The sequence below is a fragment of the Thermobia domestica genome, chromosome 1, assembly GCF_964235325.1.
Source record: "Thermobia domestica chromosome 1, izTheDome1.hap1.1, whole genome shotgun sequence".
Classification (NCBI taxonomy): Eukaryota; Metazoa; Arthropoda; class Insecta; order Zygentoma; family Lepismatidae; genus Thermobia; species Thermobia domestica.
Genome location: NC_137454.1, coordinates 289499924 through 289524543, shown reverse-complemented (window position 1 = coordinate 289524543; position 24620 = coordinate 289499924). Strand labels below are relative to the sequence as shown.

General features: G+C 36.7%; 1 protein-coding gene across 1 annotated transcript in view; it reads right to left on the bottom strand.

The window, feature by feature from the left end:
• LOC145667665 (uncharacterized) overlaps window positions 1-24620 on the bottom strand; it is a 72460-nt gene that overhangs the window by 5058 nt on the left and 42782 nt on the right. The window contains exons 7-9 of the mRNA XM_081735125.1: window positions 11566-11710; window positions 4740-4816; window positions 2187-2217 (exon numbers count right to left, since the gene is read on the bottom strand). Of these exons, the coding sequence (XP_081591251.1) occupies window positions 2187-2217; window positions 4740-4816; window positions 11566-11710 (253 nt within the window). The remainder of the gene's footprint in view (window positions 1-2186; window positions 2218-4739; window positions 4817-11565; window positions 11711-24620) is intronic.

Here is a 24620-nt window from a genome sequence, read left to right as displayed (position 1 = left end):
ACAAACTGGTTTTAATTACTCGACTTCCACCATCAGATTACAAGCATGTACCAATGTTTTGATCCATGTTTCAACTTTCAGATGAATATTTTAAATTCATAACAGTGTCATAAGGTTTGCTTTGAAGACAAAAAGTATACGTCAGAATATATTCTTCTAAAACAAGGATGCAACATATCTCTAGGTATTATTATTAATACTAGATATTAAAATATTTTTGAAATATTTTGTTTGGAAGTCCCTTAGTTCAAAAGTTTAATTAGGAATTTTTGAAAATATTGAGTATTAAATTCTCGTTTCAAATTTTGTACTCATTAAGAATGTTTAATCAGAAAAGTTTTGATCCCACTTAAACTCTTTCGTCAAAAAAAAATGTTTTAAAACTTTTGGTTTGAACATTTTTGCACTCACTGAAAATTTCATTTTTTAAAATTCAAAACTGAATATTTTAGTCTAAAATTAGAGTTCAAAGAAACTAGGATCCTTGTCGTGGACCTTGTAGCAAAACATTTAAAAAAAATCCTGTCTCATACAGGAAGAGTAGCTAAATTGGGTTTCCCGTCAAAATATCAATATTACTTATGTGTATATTTTAGCATTTTTACCTCATAGAGGGGTACAGGGCAAACTTACAAAATTTACAAAGATTTGTATTTATTGTCTAGAGAACTAACTTTATTACCATTTTTTTTTTTTATTTTTTTAACAATTCCAAAATGTAAAGTGTGGTCCTATATACCTCTCCAAAACTTTGAGAGAGAGATCATCATGCAACCTATGTGAAGTCCCTAATTTCATTCATATGGTCACATGTTATAATAAATCCTAATCAAAGAAGATAGGTCTATAACCTACCACGTGGTAAAACGTATTACTTAAGTATGTTGATGGCGTGTTTTTCCCCTGGTATAGGACAAATATGGCCACCCAAATTTGCTGTTATGTATACCCGACCTCTAAAGAACATTAATCAACATTCATTTTTCAAAATTCCCAAATTTAAGGGTGGAACAATGTACCCTCCAGAAATTTAAGAGGAGTTCGTCAATGTAGGCCTGCCTAAGTCTTACGAAAGAGACCTATAAACATATAATGGAATAACACCTGTCAAAGATGATAGAATAGGTGACAACCTCTTAAATTTGACTTTATGTCTTTTTTTTTTTTTTTTTACCTAGAACAAATGAAACGAAATGGGACACAAATCTTACGAAGGTACATACTCTGGTGTTATACCACTATACCAAATGTTTAGTTTCGGCAATTTTCAATATTCGAGGGAGAGGTCCTGTGTGTTTCTCCCTAATTTTGGAAGTGGTTCAAGGTACCCCTTTCAAAATTTATAGGAGGCAGTCCTAAATGACTGATAATGATCATTATTCGGTCACGTGATGTCCCTCAGTCAATCAGATTTGGGTTAGACCGAGTGATCCAATTTCTAGTGTAAATAACCTACGTTGAACACTATCGGAAATGTGTACCAGGTGAAAACTTTTCCCTTGGTCACCCTCTTAACGCTTTAAGTGCCAAGGCCCGTAACTATACGTTTTATGCTGGAGGAGGAGCATTCATTGGCCTTCTGAAAATACCAACTATGTATGCAATATATGCAAATGACTCGCAGCAAGTAATCAAGTGCGTATAAAATATATGAGCATCCTGTTTAAAGTGTTAAAATCGTAGGTGCTACTAGTTATGTTCATCGCATTTCATTTTTCTGACGTGAGCTAGGCTATAATCAGATTAAAACCGGCTTCCGAATCACAAGTAACTCCTTGGGAGCTAACTCTGATTTTGTGTTTTAAGAGGTAATGCGACCAATATGTAGGTGATTGGTGAAATTACTTTCAAGCAATGAGAAGGTTCATATAAGATCTAAAAAAATCTATTCTCAAACCTATACGTAAAGAAACTTAGTGTTTTGTTTTGGAAAAAGAATATTAAATATTAAATAAGGTTCACATTTGTTTCTAATCCATTTAGTTCTCTCTATGAATAAGAATGTAGGGATTCTCAAAGATGGGCAGGTGACCAGGACGTTTTGAACACAATTACAGTTATGCCTTACGCATAAGGGGTGTTTGTGGAAGGCGAGGTTGGTAAATAGAACAAAGGATATAACCTTATATACTTTTGTGTAAATGAATTACAATTTATCATCAGCTTGAAATCTCAGTTATACATACCATAAGGAGTTCTGTACTGCTCTGGGCAGTTCTGAAAAGAAAAAGAAAGATACATGTTTAATGAATGATGCTTGGAAATGTTTTTGTTGTTTAATTGTTAATATTCATAACGTATTCATTACCACTAAAATTATTTATTTGTTAATATTCATAACATGTAGGTTTTACACTAAAAGTTGCTTTTTAACTGCCCATTGGCTCTGATCAAATCATGGTAACTAAATAAGATTTAATGATTGTTTTAGAACTATCACTCGTACTAAAAAGATATTGCAAATCAAGTAATTATTATCTTACAGAAAAAGCTTTATGTTTTCAAAAATACCAGTTATATTCTGTTTGGTTTATTAGTTGGTTACACTGCAATTTAACTTCCCTTTCTAGTTGCAAGGTTATACGAGACGAGGACCTCCAACGTGTAATCTGAAAGAAACGAGCCGGCAGTTGAAATCTAACCACCGACCGCGTGTACAGAAAGTATGCATTCTTAACTGCTAAACTACACATGAGTACTACATTCGTTTATACAGCTTTATAAACCAACGTGTTTCAAATTCCAAGGAAGCTTTAGGCATAAGTGATGTTATGCAAACAATTACTCTTCTTAGGCGACTTTTTCTAACATTTTCCTTACCAGATATAAAACAAGTAATTTGGTGCATGTGGTCCCGGATTCGATTCTCGATGGGGAAGCATTAAACACCTCAATGCTGAAAAGGACGTCAACAATAAACAAACAAATACGAAAGCAAGTACAGTGAAATCTTCTTCGGACACTCCTCAATAACAGGCACCTGCATAATACTGGTAGATTTTTCTGTTCCGGCAAAAATATATTTGTTACTACGGGACAATATTACGGACACAAATAATACTCGTTTCCTCCAACGGTTTAGCAACCTCTACAGAACAGACACGAATTACTATCATACTTAGCACAGAGAGTGCATTCGGCAATAACAAAAAAGAAATGTAATGCAGTACGTACACATAAAATCCCTTCCCCATAAATATCTTTGTCAAACGTCAGTGTATTAATGAGCCACCACTCAGAATAGTTGAAACCTGAAATTGATACTCATCTTTTCTCTGTGCACAAGGAGTTTCGTTAATTAATAGTAATCCTGCATGTTCTTATTGTGTCATGAAGTCTATTTTGTAGTCCGTATAAACACATTCCGCAACGATAGTTTTGGTTTCGCTATTGATGATTTGGCGTGGGAGTCCTCAAACCATCTCGATGATCCTCAAACTGTGCCGCAACAGCTCTAGCTATGTGAGTATGCGCATTATCATCCTCAAATATGGTGTTACTGCTCGAAAACTATATTTAAACCTAGTTTGTGGATGGTCCCCTAAAACGCCGTCATAATCGCGGTCAATGACACAAACCTTAAGCGGCAGCACAGGATACACTTAAAATCAAAATATTTAGGCCCATAGCATCTCACAGAGACTCCGTTTTTTCGTATTGTGCGGAGACTCAGCTCTTCTTTGAGCTTCCACTACACATAAGCACGGCCCGTGGTTTGAAATAAGATAAAAGATGTATCATCCGATAATATCACACGCTTCAAGCCATCAGCGGTTCATGTTGCATATTCACGGCACCATTGCCGTCGTGATAAAGCGTTATAGTCCCTTCTGAGAGATTTCGCTAGTGAAACCCGATCTTCTATGTCCATGTCATGTGACACACGGCGGACTGTGGTTGTCAACTGACAATAGCACCACAGTTGCACGACAGTTTTGAGTGACAATCCTCTTCAACGCTCGAAAGGCCTTGTATCTAGAGGTTTCTTACCGACCACTGTTCTTCTTCAATGATATTGCCTTCCCGTGAATTTTGTTGACTTTCATCACCTCAGACGTTATCCCGTGTGATACACTCTAATGAGCGCTAGCAATTTGCCCTCTTTGGAAATCAGAGAGATCGCTCATTTTTCACTATCATCATCAGCTTAATTCATTGTACACTGCTATTCTACTGCCCTCACACAGTTTGCCGTAAAACATCAACGACAATAGTTCGGCGCTATGTCGTCTTCAGACTCTTGCCGACTCAGATATCTGACTTTGATGAGTGTTTTCTTCCTTGCTCTGCAGAAGCCAAGACGACAAGCTGTCTTTCAGAATATACGGCAGAGAACATAGTCGCTGAAATTGTAACTGAACATTTCCAAATGCTCAAGTAGAGCAAATTCCGTTTTCGACCTGAAAAGGCATAACCATACTTCCCCAGCCACCCTACAGCCCCGACTTCTCTCCATGTGACGTCTTCCTATTTCCGAGGATGAAAAGTGCGTTGAAAGTACACCAATACAACATCGTGGAAGACGTGTAAAGGGCTGATGACAGAAAAGGACTCCCAAGGGACTACAAACAATGCGAAAATTGTTTTGCACTCTGGATCAAGAATACTGGGTGTATTGAAAGATTTTGTCTAATAAAGTGTGTTTTCTATACTTGTTTTCTATATTTAGTCTCCTTGCTTTCAAAACAAACTCTGTATTAAGTCCTCCCAAATCAAGAAGGTCACAAATACTCACTTACCTCTTGAAGTCTTTGTCCAATACAATCCAATAGCAAAAATGAAATGCTACACTTGTCTATAGCGTCATCAGGTTGATCTGAAAATATTACGAGAGAATCATTAACAACAACAGCAAGAAAAATAGAATATTAAATTTGTCAGGTAGCTTTCTTACTGGCTGTAGGAGGAACAAATTTTAATAACAATATAATTGGTAGATTTATAAATAATATTATTAAAGTATTTAGTAACAGTATTCAGAAAGTAATGCAGGTCGAATATAATTGAAAAATAGTTTAAAAGAGTTGTATGAAACTATGAATTGTTCTTAAATATCCAACAATGAAATTATCATAATTAGTGACTGGAAAAATTAATAAACAAACATCAAGTTAATTATTACTTTTGTTGTCATAGAAAACAATTGTGTTTCCTTAGTTTTATAAACTTATTAACTAATAGTCAGATAGGAATTGGATACATATACAACCAACAGCAACAGCAAAACCAATTTCAACATATTTCAACGGCAGGAAGGGCAAACAAACTGATGAAGAGGAAGAATAATCCAGTATTCGCACAATAATAGTGTAACAGCAATCGCCGAATCAATTAAAAATATATTTCGATTTCAAGATATATTCACCTTAGATACAATTCTATGCCTTAAATGAAGATTCCTCGTAAGAGGACTGGAGCAAGACCAAGATTAAATAGGAAAACATAAAGTTCTGCTCAATCGGAAAGAGGAAGTTGTATTAAAATTTAAAATATAACTCCACCCTACTGCAATGTCAGATATAGTAGTGGAAACTAATTGATATTATCATAGAATATAGCATGATATATATTTACAACGTCAAAATGGAAATTAAGTTGTTATATAAGAATACGATTTCTAATATATATATAAAGGTAAGCAAGGAAGTTCTATCGTTTTTTGTAAAAGGCTGTGTTCCATTGGCTCTCCCACCATGAGTTGAATGCGGTAAGGACTTGCGTAAGGACAGAGTGAACATGGGACCACCAAATAGCGTATGCTGTACGAATTCAAACTGGGGTCAAATGCCGCTGCAGCGGGCTTTTGGTGAGGATGTCGTAATTACGCGGACAGTGCAGCGGTGGTTCAACAAGTTTAAGGACGGTGACGAAACACTCGAAGACGCACCACGTGCCGGAAGACCAAGACATGTCCCTGAGCTCCTCCGTGGCTAAGCGGTTAGCGTACGCGCCTTTGGCGTGGGAGACCCGGGTTCGATTCCTGACGGGAGCTCATGTGGTTCGGATTCCACGTTAATCAGTAGGTCCACGTCTCATATAGCCTCGCTGCTGAAAGGGACGCTAAACTAAAAGAATCAAATCAAATCAAACCAAGACATGTCCCATGTGAAGATTTTCAAGCAGCAATTGAGGCGAACAGTGGCGAGGTTTGATTATAATCATTATTATTTTAAATTTTTTCTCTGTTTATTTTTTTTTTTTGCCAATGTTGCTAAACATATCATCATTATCATCATCATAGCTATACTGCCATTATTAGCAGGTCACTTGCTGCAACTGAGCAGCTTCGTCTTGAGATAGCAATTTTCTGTTTTAATATCTTCCTTCAACTACAGTCTCCTTCGCCACCTCCCTCTCTTTCCTTCGACCATACCCTCTAGCACGTCCCTCATAATACAGTTCCTCCTCAGCCAATGTCCCAAGCAATTCCTCTTCCTCCTCTAAAATTCTTCTTTTCTCCCCTACTGCTCCTATTTCCAACACCTTCTCATTCGTTTTCCATTCAACCCAGTTAATTCTCTCCTTTTTCTCTCTATGCCCACGTTTCGAAAGCCTCCAACTATTTTCATCGCTTTTGTGGATTTACTCGTCATTTGACCTAATTCCCATTTCGCCTAACAGTTTATCAGCTGTCAATCACAGATAATAATCACATCCGCCTTTTTTGGTGAAATGCCAATTCCCATTTGGCCTAATTCCCATTATGCCTAACGATCTTATCAGGAAGGAAATACCCCTATATAGAAGATCTGATAGTGTTTCCATACTTATATATAAACGATTACACAGCCATACACACAAAAAAATAATAATAAAATAAAAAATAAAAGATCTGTGCACCGGATCCAGAGTATGAATTCGATGTATTTTGCTGCACAGAAACCAAATTTCGAAACCCGAGGACGATCGACCGTGTCATTTTTTATGGGCGAAAAACTTGAATGATTTTGAATAGGGAGGATACACGTTACACACCTATACAAAAGTAGTTCTGTGTATCGTACCCCAACGTATAGATTCGATGTATTTTATTGCCCAGAATCCAAATTTCGAAACAGGACGATTGACCGTGTCAATTTTTTATGGGCGAAAACTTGAACGATTTTTAATAGGGAGAATACACGTAACACAGTCATGCAAAAAAAAAAAAGAAAGAAAAGAAAGAAAGAAAAAGAAAAGAAAAGTGAAGTTCTGTTCAGCAGACTCCAAGGTATATTAAGTATTTTGTTACACAGAATCCAGCTTTCGAAATCCCAGGACGAGGACCCTGTCAACATTTTATATGGGCGGAAAATTTGAGCGATTTTGGATAGGGAGGACATACGTTTTGCGCCCATAAAACAAAATTGAGGTCAGTTCAGGTTCACTGCACAATTTTTTTTGGGGGGGGAGGTATGGTTGTGTTGCATGTATGAAAACTCGATGTTGTGTTTTCGACAAAGGATTGTTGTGTCTGGTGTTATGTCTGCTGCTGGACGACTGTGTGTGTATTCATAAGCTTTTTTTTTTTTTTTTTTTGTATATTTGAAATATTTTTTTGTAGTTATTTTAAATAAATGTGACTTTTGTATGTAAGTCATGTATTTATGTATAAGTGTGCAAACACTGTCAGTTCTTCGATATAGCGAATATCTCCGTCCTGATAAGATCGTTAGACGTAATGGGAATTAGGCCTCATGCGAATTGACGTTTCACCTAAAATGGCAAATGTGATTATTATCTATGGTTGACAGCTGATAAACTGTTAGGCAAAATGGGAATTAGGTAAAGTGGAGAGACACTGCTTTTGCGTAATGCCCATGTTTCTGCCCCATAGAGTACATATTTTAATCAGTAAAACAAAATCTCAATATTTCATTGGAAGTTAGTTCAATACAAAGATTAGCTAATCGTGGTTGAAAAGATAAAATCTGACACCTTTAGAGTGTAAAAGTAATTTTGCAGTTCATGGTATTTCAGTAATCTGGGCCGTCTTGATTTTCTTTAGTGCGTCCTAGGGGTAGCCTCGCCAGTTTGAGAACCAGTGGAGTAGTGATTTATAAGTAGTGAACCGTGAGCACCCATTGAAAAAAAATAAAGGTCATCTCCTATGTTGTACACTATTATCATACATGAAGGTACACTATACTTACTTTTAGAAACATACATTGTATTTCCGTTACTATTGGTGCATTGTAGAATTTATTATCCCTTATATGCTGAGTAAAATTTGCCTAGTCTCTACAAGCACAAGATTTCTTGAAAGCAAGACCTGCAAGACTCTTGCATTTCTTCATCACTAATTTCAAGAGGTCGAAATACTATACGACACTCTATCGATCATTTTAAGTCTTTGTGGAGTATAGAAACGTATCACTTTCCCATTTTTGCAAGGTATGGAATTGAATAAGAAATCAGTGAGATCTAATTTATTTATAATTTGCTATCCTCTTCAGACCTGAAGACGAATTTTGGTAGCTGTAGCTATCGTTGACTATGAATTCATTGCTCAACACTGATGCTCGGAAACCTCCCCAGGTCCAAATGGCATCTCACCTGGATGTCACTTCTAGCAACCATTTAATAAATCTCACTGATACTTTGTCTTTCAAAAGAAATTAACAAACACATCTATAATTCACAACTTTCCTCGACTTGGTGTTCTGCATTCTCGATAACGTGCTGCCAGCTACAAATATTTTGTTGAAATTTTTCGAGTTGCCTACGATTCATTGAAGGTTAGGTGAGATGCCATTCGGACCTGAGAAGGCTTCTTAGCATCAGTGTGAGCAATAACTTCATAGGCAACGGTAGCTCCAGCTACCAAAATTCGGGATACGGAAAAAAATCTCGCGGCCGAAACATCGCCGCCCAAAATCTCGCCGGCCAAAACCTCGCGTGGCCAAAACCTCGCCACCCGAAATCTCGCGTGGCCAAAACCTCGCCAACCAAAATCTCGCGGGACAAAATCTCGCCGGCCCAAAACCTCGCGTTGCCGAAACCTCGCCACCAAAACCTCGTGGACCAAAATCTCGCCTGCAGCTTAGTATAGCTTAGTATAACAATACCTGCTGCTTTTCTTATAAGTAAAAAGAAAAACAGGAAGGAAGAGCTTGGTGTGGTGGGAGTAGGGGCGCCGAATTCTACTTCGCCCCGGGCGCCGAAATCTCTAGCTACAGCTCTGTATATATATATACATATCCCACTGCCGACAAAATGAAATTATAGAAGACATCCTAAGCTCGAACCTCATGTATGTTGAAAATTTGATTGAGATCGGTAGGATGCCTCAAGAGTTATAATGTAACAAACATAGTCATTTAATTTTTATATATATAGATTTCCCAAGCATGCATTAGAATTTTTCTTGTCATTATTTTAATGTAATTATGTGTTATTACTAAATATATATATATATATATATATATATATATATATAGTAATATATAGAACATTCTACATTGAAGAAATCGTCGTGAAGAGGTTTTATCCTGACGACATTTCTTCCCAGGCAACACTACGTCTCGCTTAATTTAGACCAGGTGAGATTCTGTGTCGCGAGATCATTACAACAAGGTTTTGGTCAGGCGAGATTTTGGGTATGGCGATATTTTGGGGCGCGAGGTTTTGGGTGGTGATGTTTTGGCCAGGCGAAATTTTGGCCCCTCGAGATTTTCGCCCACGGCTTTTTGGGCGGCGAGGTTTTGGCCAGGCGGGGTTTTGGCCAGGCGAGATTTTGTCCAGCGAGGTTTTGGGCGGCGAGGTTTTGGCCAGGCGGAGTTTTTCCAACATTTTAACCATTTTTCCAGTACAGTACATACACTGTAGTCAGAAAACGTGTTTTGAAATACTATACGCCCGTTCAACCGCTTGAAACAGCGATGTTAGTGTTATTCCGACTAAGCCGAACAATCACGTAACCCGAACAGTTTTCGGCCCGAACAATCTTGTTCAAAAAACGAAAGTTGTCTGTTATTTCTTTTCTGCCTATAGCGCTGCTGTTAAAATATTCATGAGGTAAATAGTTGACTAATTTGTTGAGTTGATTTTGAGTCTAACGTCCCGTTCAGCAGTGAGGCTATATGAGACGTGGATCTACTGATTAACGTGGAATCCGAACCACATGAGCTCCCTCCGGGAACCGAACCCGGATCTCCCACGCCAAGTGACTAATTTGTGTACAGAGTTTGGCACTGACTACCTGTAGGAGTTATGAACTCTGTAGGTGTGAGTTTCTGGGGAACCCACACTTTGTCATTCGTACATAGTTTAAAAGAGCTTCATGGGCCATGGGGATGAAAAAAGTGATCAAAAGATCGTTATTTTCCTGACGGGTGTCTTCAATTCCCTCAATCCACAATTTCTGGGACATAAATACCGGCTACGGTATCATTAGGTGCAAATGACAACATGCTATGTTCTAGAAGTATTGCAATCAGTAAATTCATCTGATTGTAAGTATTGATAACGTCTGATTTGTGTTTTCGTCAGAGGTACAAATTTATTATATGATCTGGTATTAATAATTCTTTTACAAGTAGCAAATTTCCAATTTCTTGCTGATTGATTGCACTTCTTCTGATGAAACTTGGACAAATTGTATGCCTGAGATACTACAACACAAAACCTGCACATCTGTCCAGCTTTCAAAATCGTGAATTTCATATCACTGCAACAACTTGTAACTCAGAAACTACTCAAGTCTCAGTGATGCAATTTTACTCATTCGTTACTGCGCAACTATCGTCTATTTTGTGCAAATTTGGGATTTTTCACTTCTGTCCTCTCTGAGATATTTGATGGTGAAAATACACGATTTTCGAAAATTCACAAAGTTTAAAAGTTTCCATAAAATCAAGTATACGATTTTCAGATCTGAAACTTGTTTAGGAGGTTGTTTACTATCTAGTTTCTATGTAGACAAAGAATTCAAGGTGAGTTTTATTTCGTTTCAAAATGTACATTCCAAAATGGCCATTTCTAGGTTTCCAACTTCAATGTTCAGAGCTTCTTTCTCGACGTTCTAAAGTACGTCTCAATGTGCACAGCACACAGAATGTTGTCCATTCCATTATCTTTCATATGGTTTTCGTTTGAACTCTTTTCGCCTTATGCAGAGTCGTTTTGACATAAGACTAGCGTCATACTAAAGGCTTGACTACTGCAACAAACATATGTTAGTCGAACTCTTTAGTATGGCACTAATCACTCTTCAGAATGTCTCTGCATAAGGCCCATTATGTTTAGAACCTAAAAAGTTACAGCGTTTAACGGAATCCTCTGAAAATGCAAAATGCGCTCTGGCACCTATACAAAATGGCCGCGACAAACAAACCTGAGCGGCTAAAAGATAAATGAATACCCGTTTCCAACTCCCTGAATGTGGTACAATCTCAGGTAAAAAAAAAAAAAAAAAAATTTAAAAATAAAAAATAAATAAATTTTGTCAGCAATCTTTGACCTGGAAATTGGTCGATTTCATTTGGATTGCCTCGTATTTGAAAAATGATTTTGTGAAATCATGTATTAGGAGATATTAAAAATTGTCATTAAATCATATCAAGTCTTGAAGTATATAAACAGTACCTTCGCCATTCCAGCCACTCTCAATTTCTGTGAAGCAACTATCAATAGAATTTTCAACAGCTGTTTTCCATGCTTCCACATTGCTTAAAGATTTCATGACGAAATTAAATACCTCGGACTTGTTTGGAAGACCATTATCATCTACCTACAAAGTACCAAAAAGATATTAAATTAATTTTGAAAGGATAGTTTTTTTCTTTTTTTTTTAAAGAAGTGACAGTTTGTAGGCTAACAAAAACGATATATAACTTACCACTTATGATTTATTTAGTATGCTCTAAGAATATTCTTCTCTGTTGTTATTAGTTAATCAACATACTTTGGAATGTAATAGAAATAATTCTCAAAGTAGCAAAGAAGGAAAATGAAAAGCTGAAAAGGAGAATAAACCAAAAGCGTGGTAAAAGCAATACATTGTACAAAGACACTCTATTATCTCAAAATATCACTTTCACCTTATATACTGTGATATTTTCTATACGCTTATGTCAAGAACTTGCGATATAATTGAATTAATTCTCTTAATGAATGGTTGTAGCTAACGGGTGGTAAAGAAAAAATCTAGATAGGACAATGTAAGAACATTGTAATGGAAGGGTACAAGTTCTGAGCTAATGGGTATTATCATCTTCAGACATTATATTATTTTAAAAGTTGTTGAATGTTCAATGTATACGTGTAACGTTCACCGAATTCTTGTTTACATTTTTATTTATATATTTGTGGCGGGCCGGCGGTATGCGTTTGCGTAGACCGGCACCGACATAAAAGAGTTTATTAACGAACCAAAATTCTTCTGAATTGATCAGCAAAGTTTCTGTAAACTACCAATTATAAATCGAGCGGGAAAGTCACAACCTGAAACACGAACTCAGTTAACAACCAATCTAAAGATTTTAGTTTTACAGAGTAGTGCTAGCCTAGTGGATGGGGGAAATGTATGTGATGAGCGGAGGACGTATGTAAATGAAATGGTGGAGTGATAATGCTGAAGGCTACATCACACACATGTATGCAAATGAGATTAAACTAATTAGACCCTGCATACACTCACAAGCTGAAGGCTATAACGAGATAATTTGTATCGTTTAATAATTACCTGTACCTTGGGCAGAAAGTGTTCATACACAAGCAGTATACCTGATATAGTGTTAATTTAAAAATAACAAAAGAAGAATGTTTTTAATATATGTAAGAAACATTACATTATTGTATAATTCGTTGCTATGTAGTTGTTGATAGTTATCTAACAAACATGTACGATTGGAAAGCAGTCTATGTGCATATTCGTTCATAAAGAATCAACGAGTAAAACTGTTTAATACGTATCACCGTTTTGTAATTTCAGTATAAAAGGTGAGAATACAAGTAAATGTACTCACAGAAGATATTTTGAGGTGTGAATAATTACTACCACTCGAAATCTACTTATATTATTAGCCGAACCAGGTTAACGATTACCTTTGGTAAGAACGTTATAAAATTTTGGTTTACCTCACCCGGGAACTTGTAAATTCAATTCTCGAAGTTAAGTAAGGGTGAATTTACTTCTGCAAAAAAGTTAATGACTACGAACTTGACAAGACTGAGAAGTGGTAGAATAATCTCAAGAAATATGAACGGGGAAACAATGGAGAAAGAAATCAGTGATAGTGATAATGGTGAACAAAGTACAGCACCAGGAATGTCACTAGAAGACCGAATCTTACTACTCTTACAACGGCAAGAACAAAGCCGAAAAGAAGATATGGAACGGCAAGAACAAAGCCGAAAAGAAGATATGGAAGCCATAAAGCAGACGATGGAGCAGAAGTCAGATGAGACGAAACAATTTATTCTTCAGGCGATGAATGACATCACCTCGCAATTTGACGAAAAGTTAAAAAGGATATCTGAGGATTGTCAAGATAGTCACAGCCATCTAATCCAAGAAGTCAGTGGTGTGAAAAGGGATTTAGAAGCAATAGAATCTTCTGTACATCAACAAAAAATCCAGATCACGGATAACTCCAATCAGATACGTGCAAACACGCAGTTGATAGCTATCTTACAAGAGGAAATTAGGACACTACAGATCAAGGACAACACGTACCCCAACAACACGATTAATGATCGTGTGGAATTTCCTTGTTCGCCAGGGATGACCTCGCCTTCACCCGTATCCGATGAGGACATTATTTTGGAAGAAAATCATCCGAGGAGTTCAGATGGGCGGAAAAGAGACGGTGTAACTACACATCACGCCATAGGTAGTAATTGTCACTCAAGAAGAACACGGAATGATAAAAGGAAGGTAAAGTTAAGCGTAAAAATGAGTGAAATACGTGCAATGAGTAAGTTCAGTGGTAAGTGTAATGAGAATGCTACTTCTTTCCTAGAAAAATTCCAGGATGAGTGTAATATAATGTGTATAGATAGATCACAATATATGAAATTAATCCCTAATTTATTACTCCCACCATGTTCTTTATGGTTTAAAGCAGTACGAGATCACGTTAGTACGTATGAGGAGTTTAAAGCAGCGTTAATCGCAAATTATGAAAATGACTTTTTGCTTGCAAATAGAGATGCCACGATTAGAAACCAACATTTCAATCCTCGTTTGCACAAATCCGTTGTCGAGTTTGTTGTAAATACATACAATGAATTAAAAGTCGTAAATCCATTGCAATCAGAATCTAGAATCATAGCATCAATTCGAAATTTGTTACCGTTCAAGTTACAACAGATCCTGTTTTCTACACAGTGTATGAGTTTCAACCACTTACTAATGCTTGTTCAATGTTATGAAAATCAATACCATGCTCTGAATCAACAAGCAGGAGTAGGTAAAAGTAAAAATAATTCAGATCATTTTGTACCTGTTCGGAATCTAAATATCCGTAGTGTGAACGATACGGAGCACAACATAAACCGAGTAAATTCAAGCAACCAGAACGAACAAAATAGGCAAAGCTATGTAGGGAATCCGCCTAACCTAATTAGTCGTGGCAATCCTTATGTAAGACCATATACTCAAAATAGGTTTAAAAATAGACGAAATACATGGCGAAATTCCAGGAATACAGCAAACTACGTGGATAGACGTAATTGGAGATCAAGAGATGGCACTTCGTATCAAAATCAAAATCACGACGCAATACATGTACAAAATAGTACGGAACCTAATCATGACTGTGCAGTAAAATGTACTTTATTAGAATCTTATGCAAATCCGAATTTAAGCTGACTACAATTGATGGAGTAAGGGTTAGACACATATCAGCTATAGATTTTCATGAACATTTATTTTATTTTTATTCAATTTAATTTTCTTTAATTCTCATTAACCAATGACAATTTTCAAATGATTTTAATTCTCTCTTGTTAATGTGAAGAATTATAATTTAATCCACAATTGATTAAAGGCAAAGGTTATTTATATTATATGAATTTGTGTTGAGAATTTGTTGTCAAAGATTATGTTAAGAATAAGGTTCATTATATCAAGCTAATTATCCGACGACTGTCTTCATGTACAATCTTATATGCTACTGGAATATGATTCTTCTATACTCTGACGCCTAATGAATACAATGCATACTGTAAAATATCATTTTAAGTAATTACTATATAATGCGCCCTTGATCATGGTGACTCATGTTTGAAAATGTAATTGCTTCTTATTATTTTGAATTCGTACCCTCCGTTAGTTATATAAATAAGCGACGACGTTTTAATAATAATAAAATATATATATTAATGTAATAAAGGATAAATGATAAAGAAATGAAAGATTTATTATAAATATATTTATATGAATGAAAATAAATAATGTTATATATGCGAGGGTCGATCAAAATGTAAAAGACGTAATTATGGAATATTGTTCTTGTAAACGGACCAGTGGTTCTTAAATATAAAAGTCAAGCTCCCTTGTAACTTTTATATTCAGTCCCATCGTCGGGCGACATTTTATATAACGAGATAATTTGTATCGTTTAATAATTACCTGTACCTTGGGCAGAAAGTGTTCATACACAAGCAGTATACCTGATATAGTGTTAATTTAAAAATAACAAAAGAAGAATGTTTTTAATATATGTAAGAAACATTACATTATTGTATAATTCGTTGCTATGTAGTTGTTGATAGTTATCTAACAAACATGTACGATTGGAAAGCAGTCTATGTGCATATTCGTTCATAAAGAATCAACGAATAAAACTGTTTAATACGTATCACCGTTTTGTAATTTCAGTATAAAAGGTGAGAATACAAGTAAATGTACTCACAGAAGATATTTTGAGGTGTGAATAATTACTACCACTCGAAATCTACTTATATTATTAGCCGAACCAGGTTAACGATTACCTTTGGTAAGAACGTTATAAGGCCAAAGAATTTAAAATCAGTCGGTAGAGCTAAATTTACTTTAATGAAAAATTTAGAAAAATTACTTTAACGATGAGATTCTTATTTTCAGGGTCCTACGCAGTTTTAACGCAAGACCTGAGATAGAAAATTACTCACAAAACAAATAAAATATGCCCAGCAGATTCATGGGGTTTTCCAAATCATAGCATCCGGCCTGAAAAGAAACATGTTACAGTGATATGTTTACACATATCTTTCGCTGCTCTTAGGTGGATGAAAGACACTCTCCAAGTAAGCTGCTGAATCCTTTTAATATCGATCATGGATCGCAAAATTGTATAACACACTGTACACATCACTCTCAAGAGATAGAAAAAAATATTTTAAAATTTAAATTTCAACACTGATCGATTTTCCTGAGCTCAGATCTGGGTTATTTTTATTTTAAGTTCACCGTTCGTGCGCGCGTTACTTTAAAACTTCACTCGCATCTTCTTCATTGCCGAATCTCTGTTACTTCCTGCGGTTCTTCGACCACTTCCGGTCCTGAAGATTCCTGTGTTGTCGCCGGGAACTCTGGAGTAGCTCAAATTACTCTCTCTCCTCCTGGAACTCTGGATCACAGACGATAGATGATCTTCGGCATCTGGTCCTCTGTTCACTCTTTCTCTATCTGGGACTGCAGGGGACGGTTGTCAACACCCTGGATGTTGATACCTGCTCATGTTACAGCCACACGTTGATTGGAGCGTCTTACGGCGATTCATTGGTCGCACGAAAAAGTCTCGCTCTGAATTAAACACACAAATTAAATAGATATAGGGCACTGAATGGTGATTATATATTCATGTTATACTACTATTTACAAGTGGTGGCGATGCCGTTCTTTGACTAACATTTTTCGTACAAAGCTATTAAGCTCAGTTCTTTGTACACGACGAAACGTAAAAGAAACGGTCAACAAAGTTTGTCACACCGATAACTTCATGATATCTTGACAAAATAACGTTCACTTCCACTGCAAGCAAGTAATGTCACTCGCGCTATAAGTTCCGCGAACTTTTCACTAATTAAAATAATTTGAGTGTCTAACTAACACATGCTCGATGTGTGCTTATTCCAACTAAACAACTGACCGCTCAAACAGTTCGGGCGTCGAACTCGTACAAGCTCGATGTGAGCTTAACCGGCGCTATAAGATAACGGCCCTCGAGTCTCTCACCCGCGTTGTTTTTAAAACAAACACAAGTTCATTGTCTCTCAGAGACTCGCACTCGTCGCAACCATTTTCCAAGCACTTGAAAAATAGGGGTAAGGTTTTCACCCTCTCGAGCACGTTGCTTGGTGACCTACATTCTGCCTAAATTTGCAATTTTACTTACTTTTTAGAATGTCTCTGCTCACTCGTTTCAAAATACTGTAAGTGTTTATATTCATCGTACAGAGCATTCACAGAGTTTTAAATTGATATATGTCACTTTATAACACAATAGATTTATGTAAGAAATCTTAATGCAAACACAAAAATTATTGCAATTTTGCGTCCACCTACACTTGCATGACAGTTCCTGTCTTTTACTCCCATCTGGTGGTACGTTTCCAAACTTTCACCTGTATGACTGAGGGGTTGTAGTAAACACAGTTATTTCGCAAAAGTTTATAGTTTTTAAATGTTTATCAGTTTACTCTGATTGAAATAAACAAACTACTCGTCGTCGGCAATTCAAAACCTGTGCATTTTACAGGAGAAGCGAAAAACAGTATCCTGGTTAGATTTTTCGCTTTATAAAAGTGATGTTATAAGTAATATTTGTTGCTGCACGTAACTTGATATCTTCTATCACTTTTATCAAGATATCAAGTTACGTGCAGCATCAAATATTACTTATAACATCACTTTTATAAAGCGAAAAATCTAACCAGGATACTGTTTTTCGCTTCTCCTGCAAAATGCACATAGCAGGTTTTGAATTGCCGACGACGATATGTTGAATATTTTGTATATAGCTTCTCAGGGGCTGTCATACCTTAGAAACCTTATAAAAAGGATAAATAACCTGGCAAGCATCCTTCTTGCTCCTCAGGTTCGTCTGCGGGGATTTAAAAAAAACTTTAGTATGTGCTCTGCAGACATGCAAATTTGCAGAACCGTCAACCATTCTCTGGACCTACATTGGTACAAGCCATTACTACTTTATTACAACATATCAACGCTCTAATATTAAAATATATATCGAAACATCCCGAAAGTTTACTGTACATAATATAAACAAGGTATTATAGCAGAAGCTGATGACAACGAATACAAGAGAGTAGTAGCCCCCCCCCCCCCGTATATTGCGTCGAGTCATCAAAAATTTTTGTCACGTAATAGGTCAAAGGTCCATGACCTTGGCATGGGGTCAATGACTAGGGGTACTTAGGACCACCCCCTCTAAATTTTGGCAGGGGTACCATGGCCCACCCCCTAAATTTTGTCAGCGGTACCTAGGACCACCCCCTTAAATTTCGGAAATTGCCAAATCTAAAAATTGGGTACGGTAGCATAGAACCAGGGTATGTATCCTCGTCGCCAGAAGTGCCTTTACATCGCAGTGACGGGTATGTGACCCCGCAGTACTCCAAGGAAGGGATGGTTGTATAAGAATTTTTGATTAATTTTGAAGAGTTTTTATTTTGACTAGGGAATTAACATAGGTATAGGGAGTAAAGACACAGATTTGAAGCATCAGTGCACGAAAAGATTCGTATTCTCAGTTTTCCTATTTATTGTTTTATATGTTAAGTTAAACACCACGATATGTATCACTGATATCGCAGATCGTATTATTTTGTAAAATCGTGTCTGTAACCTATTGTCAAAACATTCATCTTCAGACATGATGTAGAGAGAAGAGAAAGAGATAAGACATCTGTAATATATGTATATGTGACTCACTAAGTAATTGTAGAAATTAGTTAAAGGACACGTAAGAGAGCGAAAAGGAGGTCTAGAGGTCTGAACTTTTTAGAAACGTCCTAGAGAGGTGAAAATATAGTTAAAAATTGCAGAAGGTATCATGTAATTTATCTTTCTTTTCTTATATCCTAGTATACTTTTTCTTTCACATCCAAACATCTCTATTCAGAATTACGAGATAAAGGTGAAGAGATAAACATTTCCATCTCAAGAATTGTATCAGAGAAAAATCTTTTGACTTAGACTGGATTCGAACTCGCAACCCTTGAATCCAAGAGTCTGCGCTCTACCGATTGAGATAACAATTGCTGTTGCAAAAGCCTGATTTCTACAACTACCGGTTGCTGAATGGTGTGTATTAACGAAATTGGCCGAGATAATTGCTTCATATAGCTTTTACAATAATAATAACAATAATAATAAAAAGAAGAGGAAGAAGAAGAAGAAGAACAGAATTTAAAAAGTCGCATTGTAAAAAGTTTGGTGTGCGAAGTTAGTCCTAATATGAGATTTTATTTATTATATATAATAAATGTAAGCGTGGTTTATTCGTACGTGCTACTCAAACTGCGCAACTCACTACCGTAGTCTCATAAGGGTTGTACGCCTATGGTACAGTAGCCTTGTGTCCCCCAACCATGAAGAAAGTTTCGGTTTGAACCTATGCGTGTCCTAAGAGGAAGGAGGAGATTCAAAGAAAGAAAAGTGGTTTAGAAATTATGCAAAAATAGAATATCTCACGAGGTGAGGTGATATAGAGTTCAGCGTGTCTTTCAGCTGTGACTCTATACAAAGTGTGCATCTACGACTTAACGTGGAACCCGAACCACACGACTCCTGCCAGGAATCGAAACCCGTATCATCTCTAGCTCTATCACGATAGACACACTAGGGCGCCCATATTGTGGTTTTCAAAGGGGGCAAGTATAAGCGACATTTCAAATATAGTTGCAAATTTTGGGGTAAATATTCAAACAATTTTATTGAGTTTTCGATCTTGCAAAGTATAATTTCCTCTAGAGGGGGCAAGCGCTTCCTCTTACCCCCTTAATGGGCGCCCCTGGAGACACAGGGACATGCAAAAATAATCGAAAATAAACGATATTAATGTTAAATCCATAGCTTTTGAGTACATGAATTATGAAACCTTCTATATCGTTCACATCAAAGTTTAGCATTATCGGCATGGAGGTTTAATGGAAGGGGTGAAAATTTAATAATTCTTAATTGAAAGATAGGAGTGTCTATTCTATAGTTTTCGGGGTTGCTGAAATTAATAATTACACTCTCGATACCATTCAAGCGCAAAGCTTTACTCTTTCGTTAGCAGGAAAGTTATTCATTTACTTAACTCAGGAGACCTTAAAGTTAAGGATATGAAACTCGATGCATGTATTTCTAATTCAAAATTATTAGATACGTATTATAGCTTAGACTTCTAAGGAAGGGAAGGGTCAATTTATGCAATGATTTCCTTCACATTCGAATAAAATACTGTTCCATTATATAGCAAAAACTCATTTCGAGTAGTGTCATTGCTAATAGTTTTCCGTGTTTGTTAAGACCCCTACTCATTTATAACAGAATCTCACTTTTCCTGTGACGAGAGTAACACCTAAGCAAGCACTCAGTAAAGTAAATGCCATTAAAATCTATATTCATAGGACAGTGGTGCAAATGCAGTTGAGCTCTTTGGCAATCTTTAGCATGGAAAGCAAAAAAAGCCACTACATTGATATTGGAAAAGTAGCTAATGAATTCCTCCCCGAAAAAGATCATCCACAAATTTATTTTCCAGATGGTGGTTTATAGCTATACGTAAGTTTATTGAAATTGCTCCATAGTTGTGGGGGCGAGACACTGAAGCCATCCGTAATAAGAGGGGAAGTGGCATGTAAAAGTACTCAATATGAACAATATTAATATCGAAATGGTTATGGTATTAGTTTTCGTGGTTGCAGATGAATAGTGACGCTGTCGATGTTGCTTAAGTTCAAGTTAAGCTTTGGTTGGCATGGAGGTCAGAGTGGGAGGTTGACAGGCTAAATAAATAAATAAATAAAATCGAAAACATCCTTTATTTGTGTCTCGAATATATATTTTTCGGGATCTCTGACATAAACGGTAATATTCCAGATGTGGTATATGACCAAGGTTGGCCCCATTCGCATGTGGTTTCAGAGGAGAGAACCGGTGAAGATTTCAGAACAGTTCCTTTGACTTAAGTTTCAATACACTGAGAGTGAGGAGTGGTAATACACAGATACTGGTGTCATATCCGGACCTATCAGAGGTGTGATTTCTGGGGAACTGTCGTTGCTCCAGGGAGGCATTACCCCATGATCAGTCCCTAAAATTCTTACTGCTTTACAGGAGCGTAGGCAGGAATTTATTTCCGTGATCGAAAGCATTTTTAGGGTTAAATTGTTCAGATGATAATGTATACGTATTATTCGTTTGAAATCCTTCTGTACTTTTTTCTGAGTCAAAACTTTCTCTCTTCCATCAGTGTTACATGCCAAGAAGGCTGTGATTGTCTTCTATGATATCGAAGCCACACAGGATACTTTCTTTGATGAAGACACATTCATTCATAAGCCCAATTTACTGGTGGCCCAACAAGTATCTTACAACTGTGTTCAAGATGAAGATATACATCATCCGTGTGAAGTTTGTGGACAGCGGGAACATATTTTTCAAGATGATCCGATCAATGTCTTTCTTGCGTATTTACGTCAACCACGACCCAACATCAAACTTATTGTATCTTTGGCACATAACTCTAAGGGATATGATGGTCATTTTATTCTTAAATCTTTAGTTGAAGAACATGAATTGAAACCTACTTTGATCTTGAACGGAGCAAAAATTTTAAGCATGAACTAACTAACTAACTAACTCTGTGGCCTATGGAACCCGGAGGTTCAGTGCCGCGTTCACAAAAGCTCTCCACTGACTTCTATCCTTAGCTAATTGGATCCAGTTTCTACTTTGTATTCCTATCTCTGCGAGATCCATCTTGATATTATCCTCCCATCTGCGCCTAGGTCTTCCTAATGGTCGTTTTCCTATGGGTCTACCAGTCAAGACTTTGAAAGCGTTTCTACTTTCTTCCATTCTAGCTACATGACCTGCCCACCTAAGCCTCCTAGATTGACGACCCTAACAATGTTGGGTAAACCGTATAAACTATGTAGTTCCTCGTTATGAAGCTTGCGCCATTCCCCATTCTCGTTCCTCTTGGGTCCGAATATTTTTCTCAGGATCCTGTTCTCAAATACTTTCAGTCTATGTTCTTCCCTCAGAGTAAGCGACCATGTTTCGCAACCATACAGAACAACAGGCATGATTATCGTTTTATATATTTTAAGCTTCAAATTCCTCGACAGAATTCGCGACGACAAGAGATTTTGAACCGAATAGTAACACGAATTCCCTGCTTTCAGTCGACATTTAATTTCTTCGTGAATATGATTTTCGTCTGTTAATATTGATCCTAAATATTTGAAAGTATCCACTTTATCAAAAGTATTATTTAATATTTTAACGCATATACAATTTGCCGTATTACGGTCACGACGCACTTCCATGTATTTAGTTTTCTCTGCATTTACTTGTAAACCCATGTCCCTGCAAGCGTTTAATAATATCTCTGCATTTATTTCTACTGTTCTCCTATCATCCCCTATTAAATTTACATCATCAGCATATGCCATAACCTGGTGAATGCCGTTCAACTCTAGGCCCTGGTTGCTATCTTTGATTTTCCTTATGGCGTATTCCAGCACAAAGTTAAATAATAATGGCGACAACGCATCTCCTTGTTTCAAGCCATTTTCGACGTGGAAGCTCCTGGACAAAAATTTTCCTACCCGGACTTTACTTTGGGATTCACTTAAACATATCTTAATTAATCTAATTAGCTTTCTCGGTATTCCAAGCTCTGTAAGAACGTTGTATAATGTTTCTCTCCTAACCGAGTCGTAAGCCTTTCTAAAATCAATAAATAGTTGATGTACCGGGGTATTGTATTCCCACTTCTTTTCGAGTATTTGGCGAATGGTAAATATTAGGTCGATAGTTGATCGATTTCTTCTAAATCCGCATTGATAATCTCCAATAATTTCATCTGCGTATGGGGTCAATCTTGCTAACAGAATATTTGAAAGGATTTTATAGGATGTTGACAGAAGAGAAATGCCTCGATAATTATTACAGTCAGTTTTGTCGCCTTTCTTGTGAATTGGAACAATGATTGACTCTTTCCACTCTTGTGGCAATTCTTCCTTGTTCCAGATAAGGAGAATGAGTTTGTGTATCTTGTTCCACAATTTTTCGCCTCCAGCTAAAATTAACTCAGCCGGAATTTCATCTACACCCGGAGATTTGTGTTTCTTTAATTTCTTTATAGCGGCTTCCACTTCTATTCGATTGGGTTCTGGAATATACGGTTCTGCGGTGTGTATCTCCTTTTCTCCACGCACATTAGTTTTTGGCTGCGTGTTCAGCAAATCGTCAAAGAAATCTTTCCATCTATTTAAGAGGCTATCCGTATCAGTGAGAGCAGTTCCGTCAGATTTCTTTAATATATAAGCACGAGGTTGATAGCCTTTCTTAAATTCGCTGATCCCCTTATACATGTCTCGAATATTTTTATTTTTACTATTATCTTCAAGTTCCTTAATTTTAGCTTTCAAAAAATCCCGTTTCTTTGTTCTAAAAGTTTTGGAAGTTTCCCGCCTGATATCTGCGAAATTTTGTGTAGTTGTTTCATTCGGATTTTGTAGCCAGCGTAATTTTGCCTGTTTTCTCTTCTCTACTAGTTTAATGCATTCTTGGTCGAACCATGGTTTGTTCCTACGTATTTCCGCGTGTCCCAATTTTTCTATTGCTGAACTTTTAATGCTATCTCTAATTTCAATCCAAGTATCCTCAACACTAGTGCACTCCGAGTCTTCTAAAACCGAGAATCTATTCGAAACTTCAATCTGGTATTCCTCTCTTACCTTGCTCTCTTCTAATTTCTTTAAATTAAATCTCTCCGTTTTCGGACATTGAGGATTACATTTATTCAACGATAATCTCTCCCGTATTATCGCTGCTACCAGGTAGTGATCAGTGTCACAATCAGCCCCTCTAAACGACCGGACGTCAATTATGCTAGATTGTCTTCTTCTATCTACTAAAACGTGATCAATTTGATTATGTGTTTTTCTGTCTGGTGATGTCCAAGTGTATTTGTGAACGTCGCGATGTGGGAATTTTGTACACTTCACGATTAGGTTTTTGGATGTTGCAAAATTCACGAGTCTAACACCGTTGTCATTACTTTCCTTATGCAAACTTTCGTTCCCTATAATCGGTTTGAAAATATCCTCTCGTCCTACCTTCGCATTGAAATCCCCTAATAGAATCTTCATGTGGTATCGCGGGAGTTGGTCAAATATCCGTTCAACTTCTTCGTAAAAACTATCTTTTATATCGTCACCCTTATCTTCAGTTGGAGCATGTACATTTAAAACAATAATATCACACCACCGTCCCTTAAGAGTAATAAAAGAAAGTCTGTCAGTAACAAATTCAACCCGTTTAATTGCTGGTAATATTCGTTTGTGAACGAAAAACCCTGTTCCTAACTGGTGATTTTTATTTCCTTCCCCGTAAAAGAACGTAAAATTTCCGGAATTCTCAGATCCATTTCCTTCCCACCTAACTTCCTGAACTCCTACTAAGTCCATCC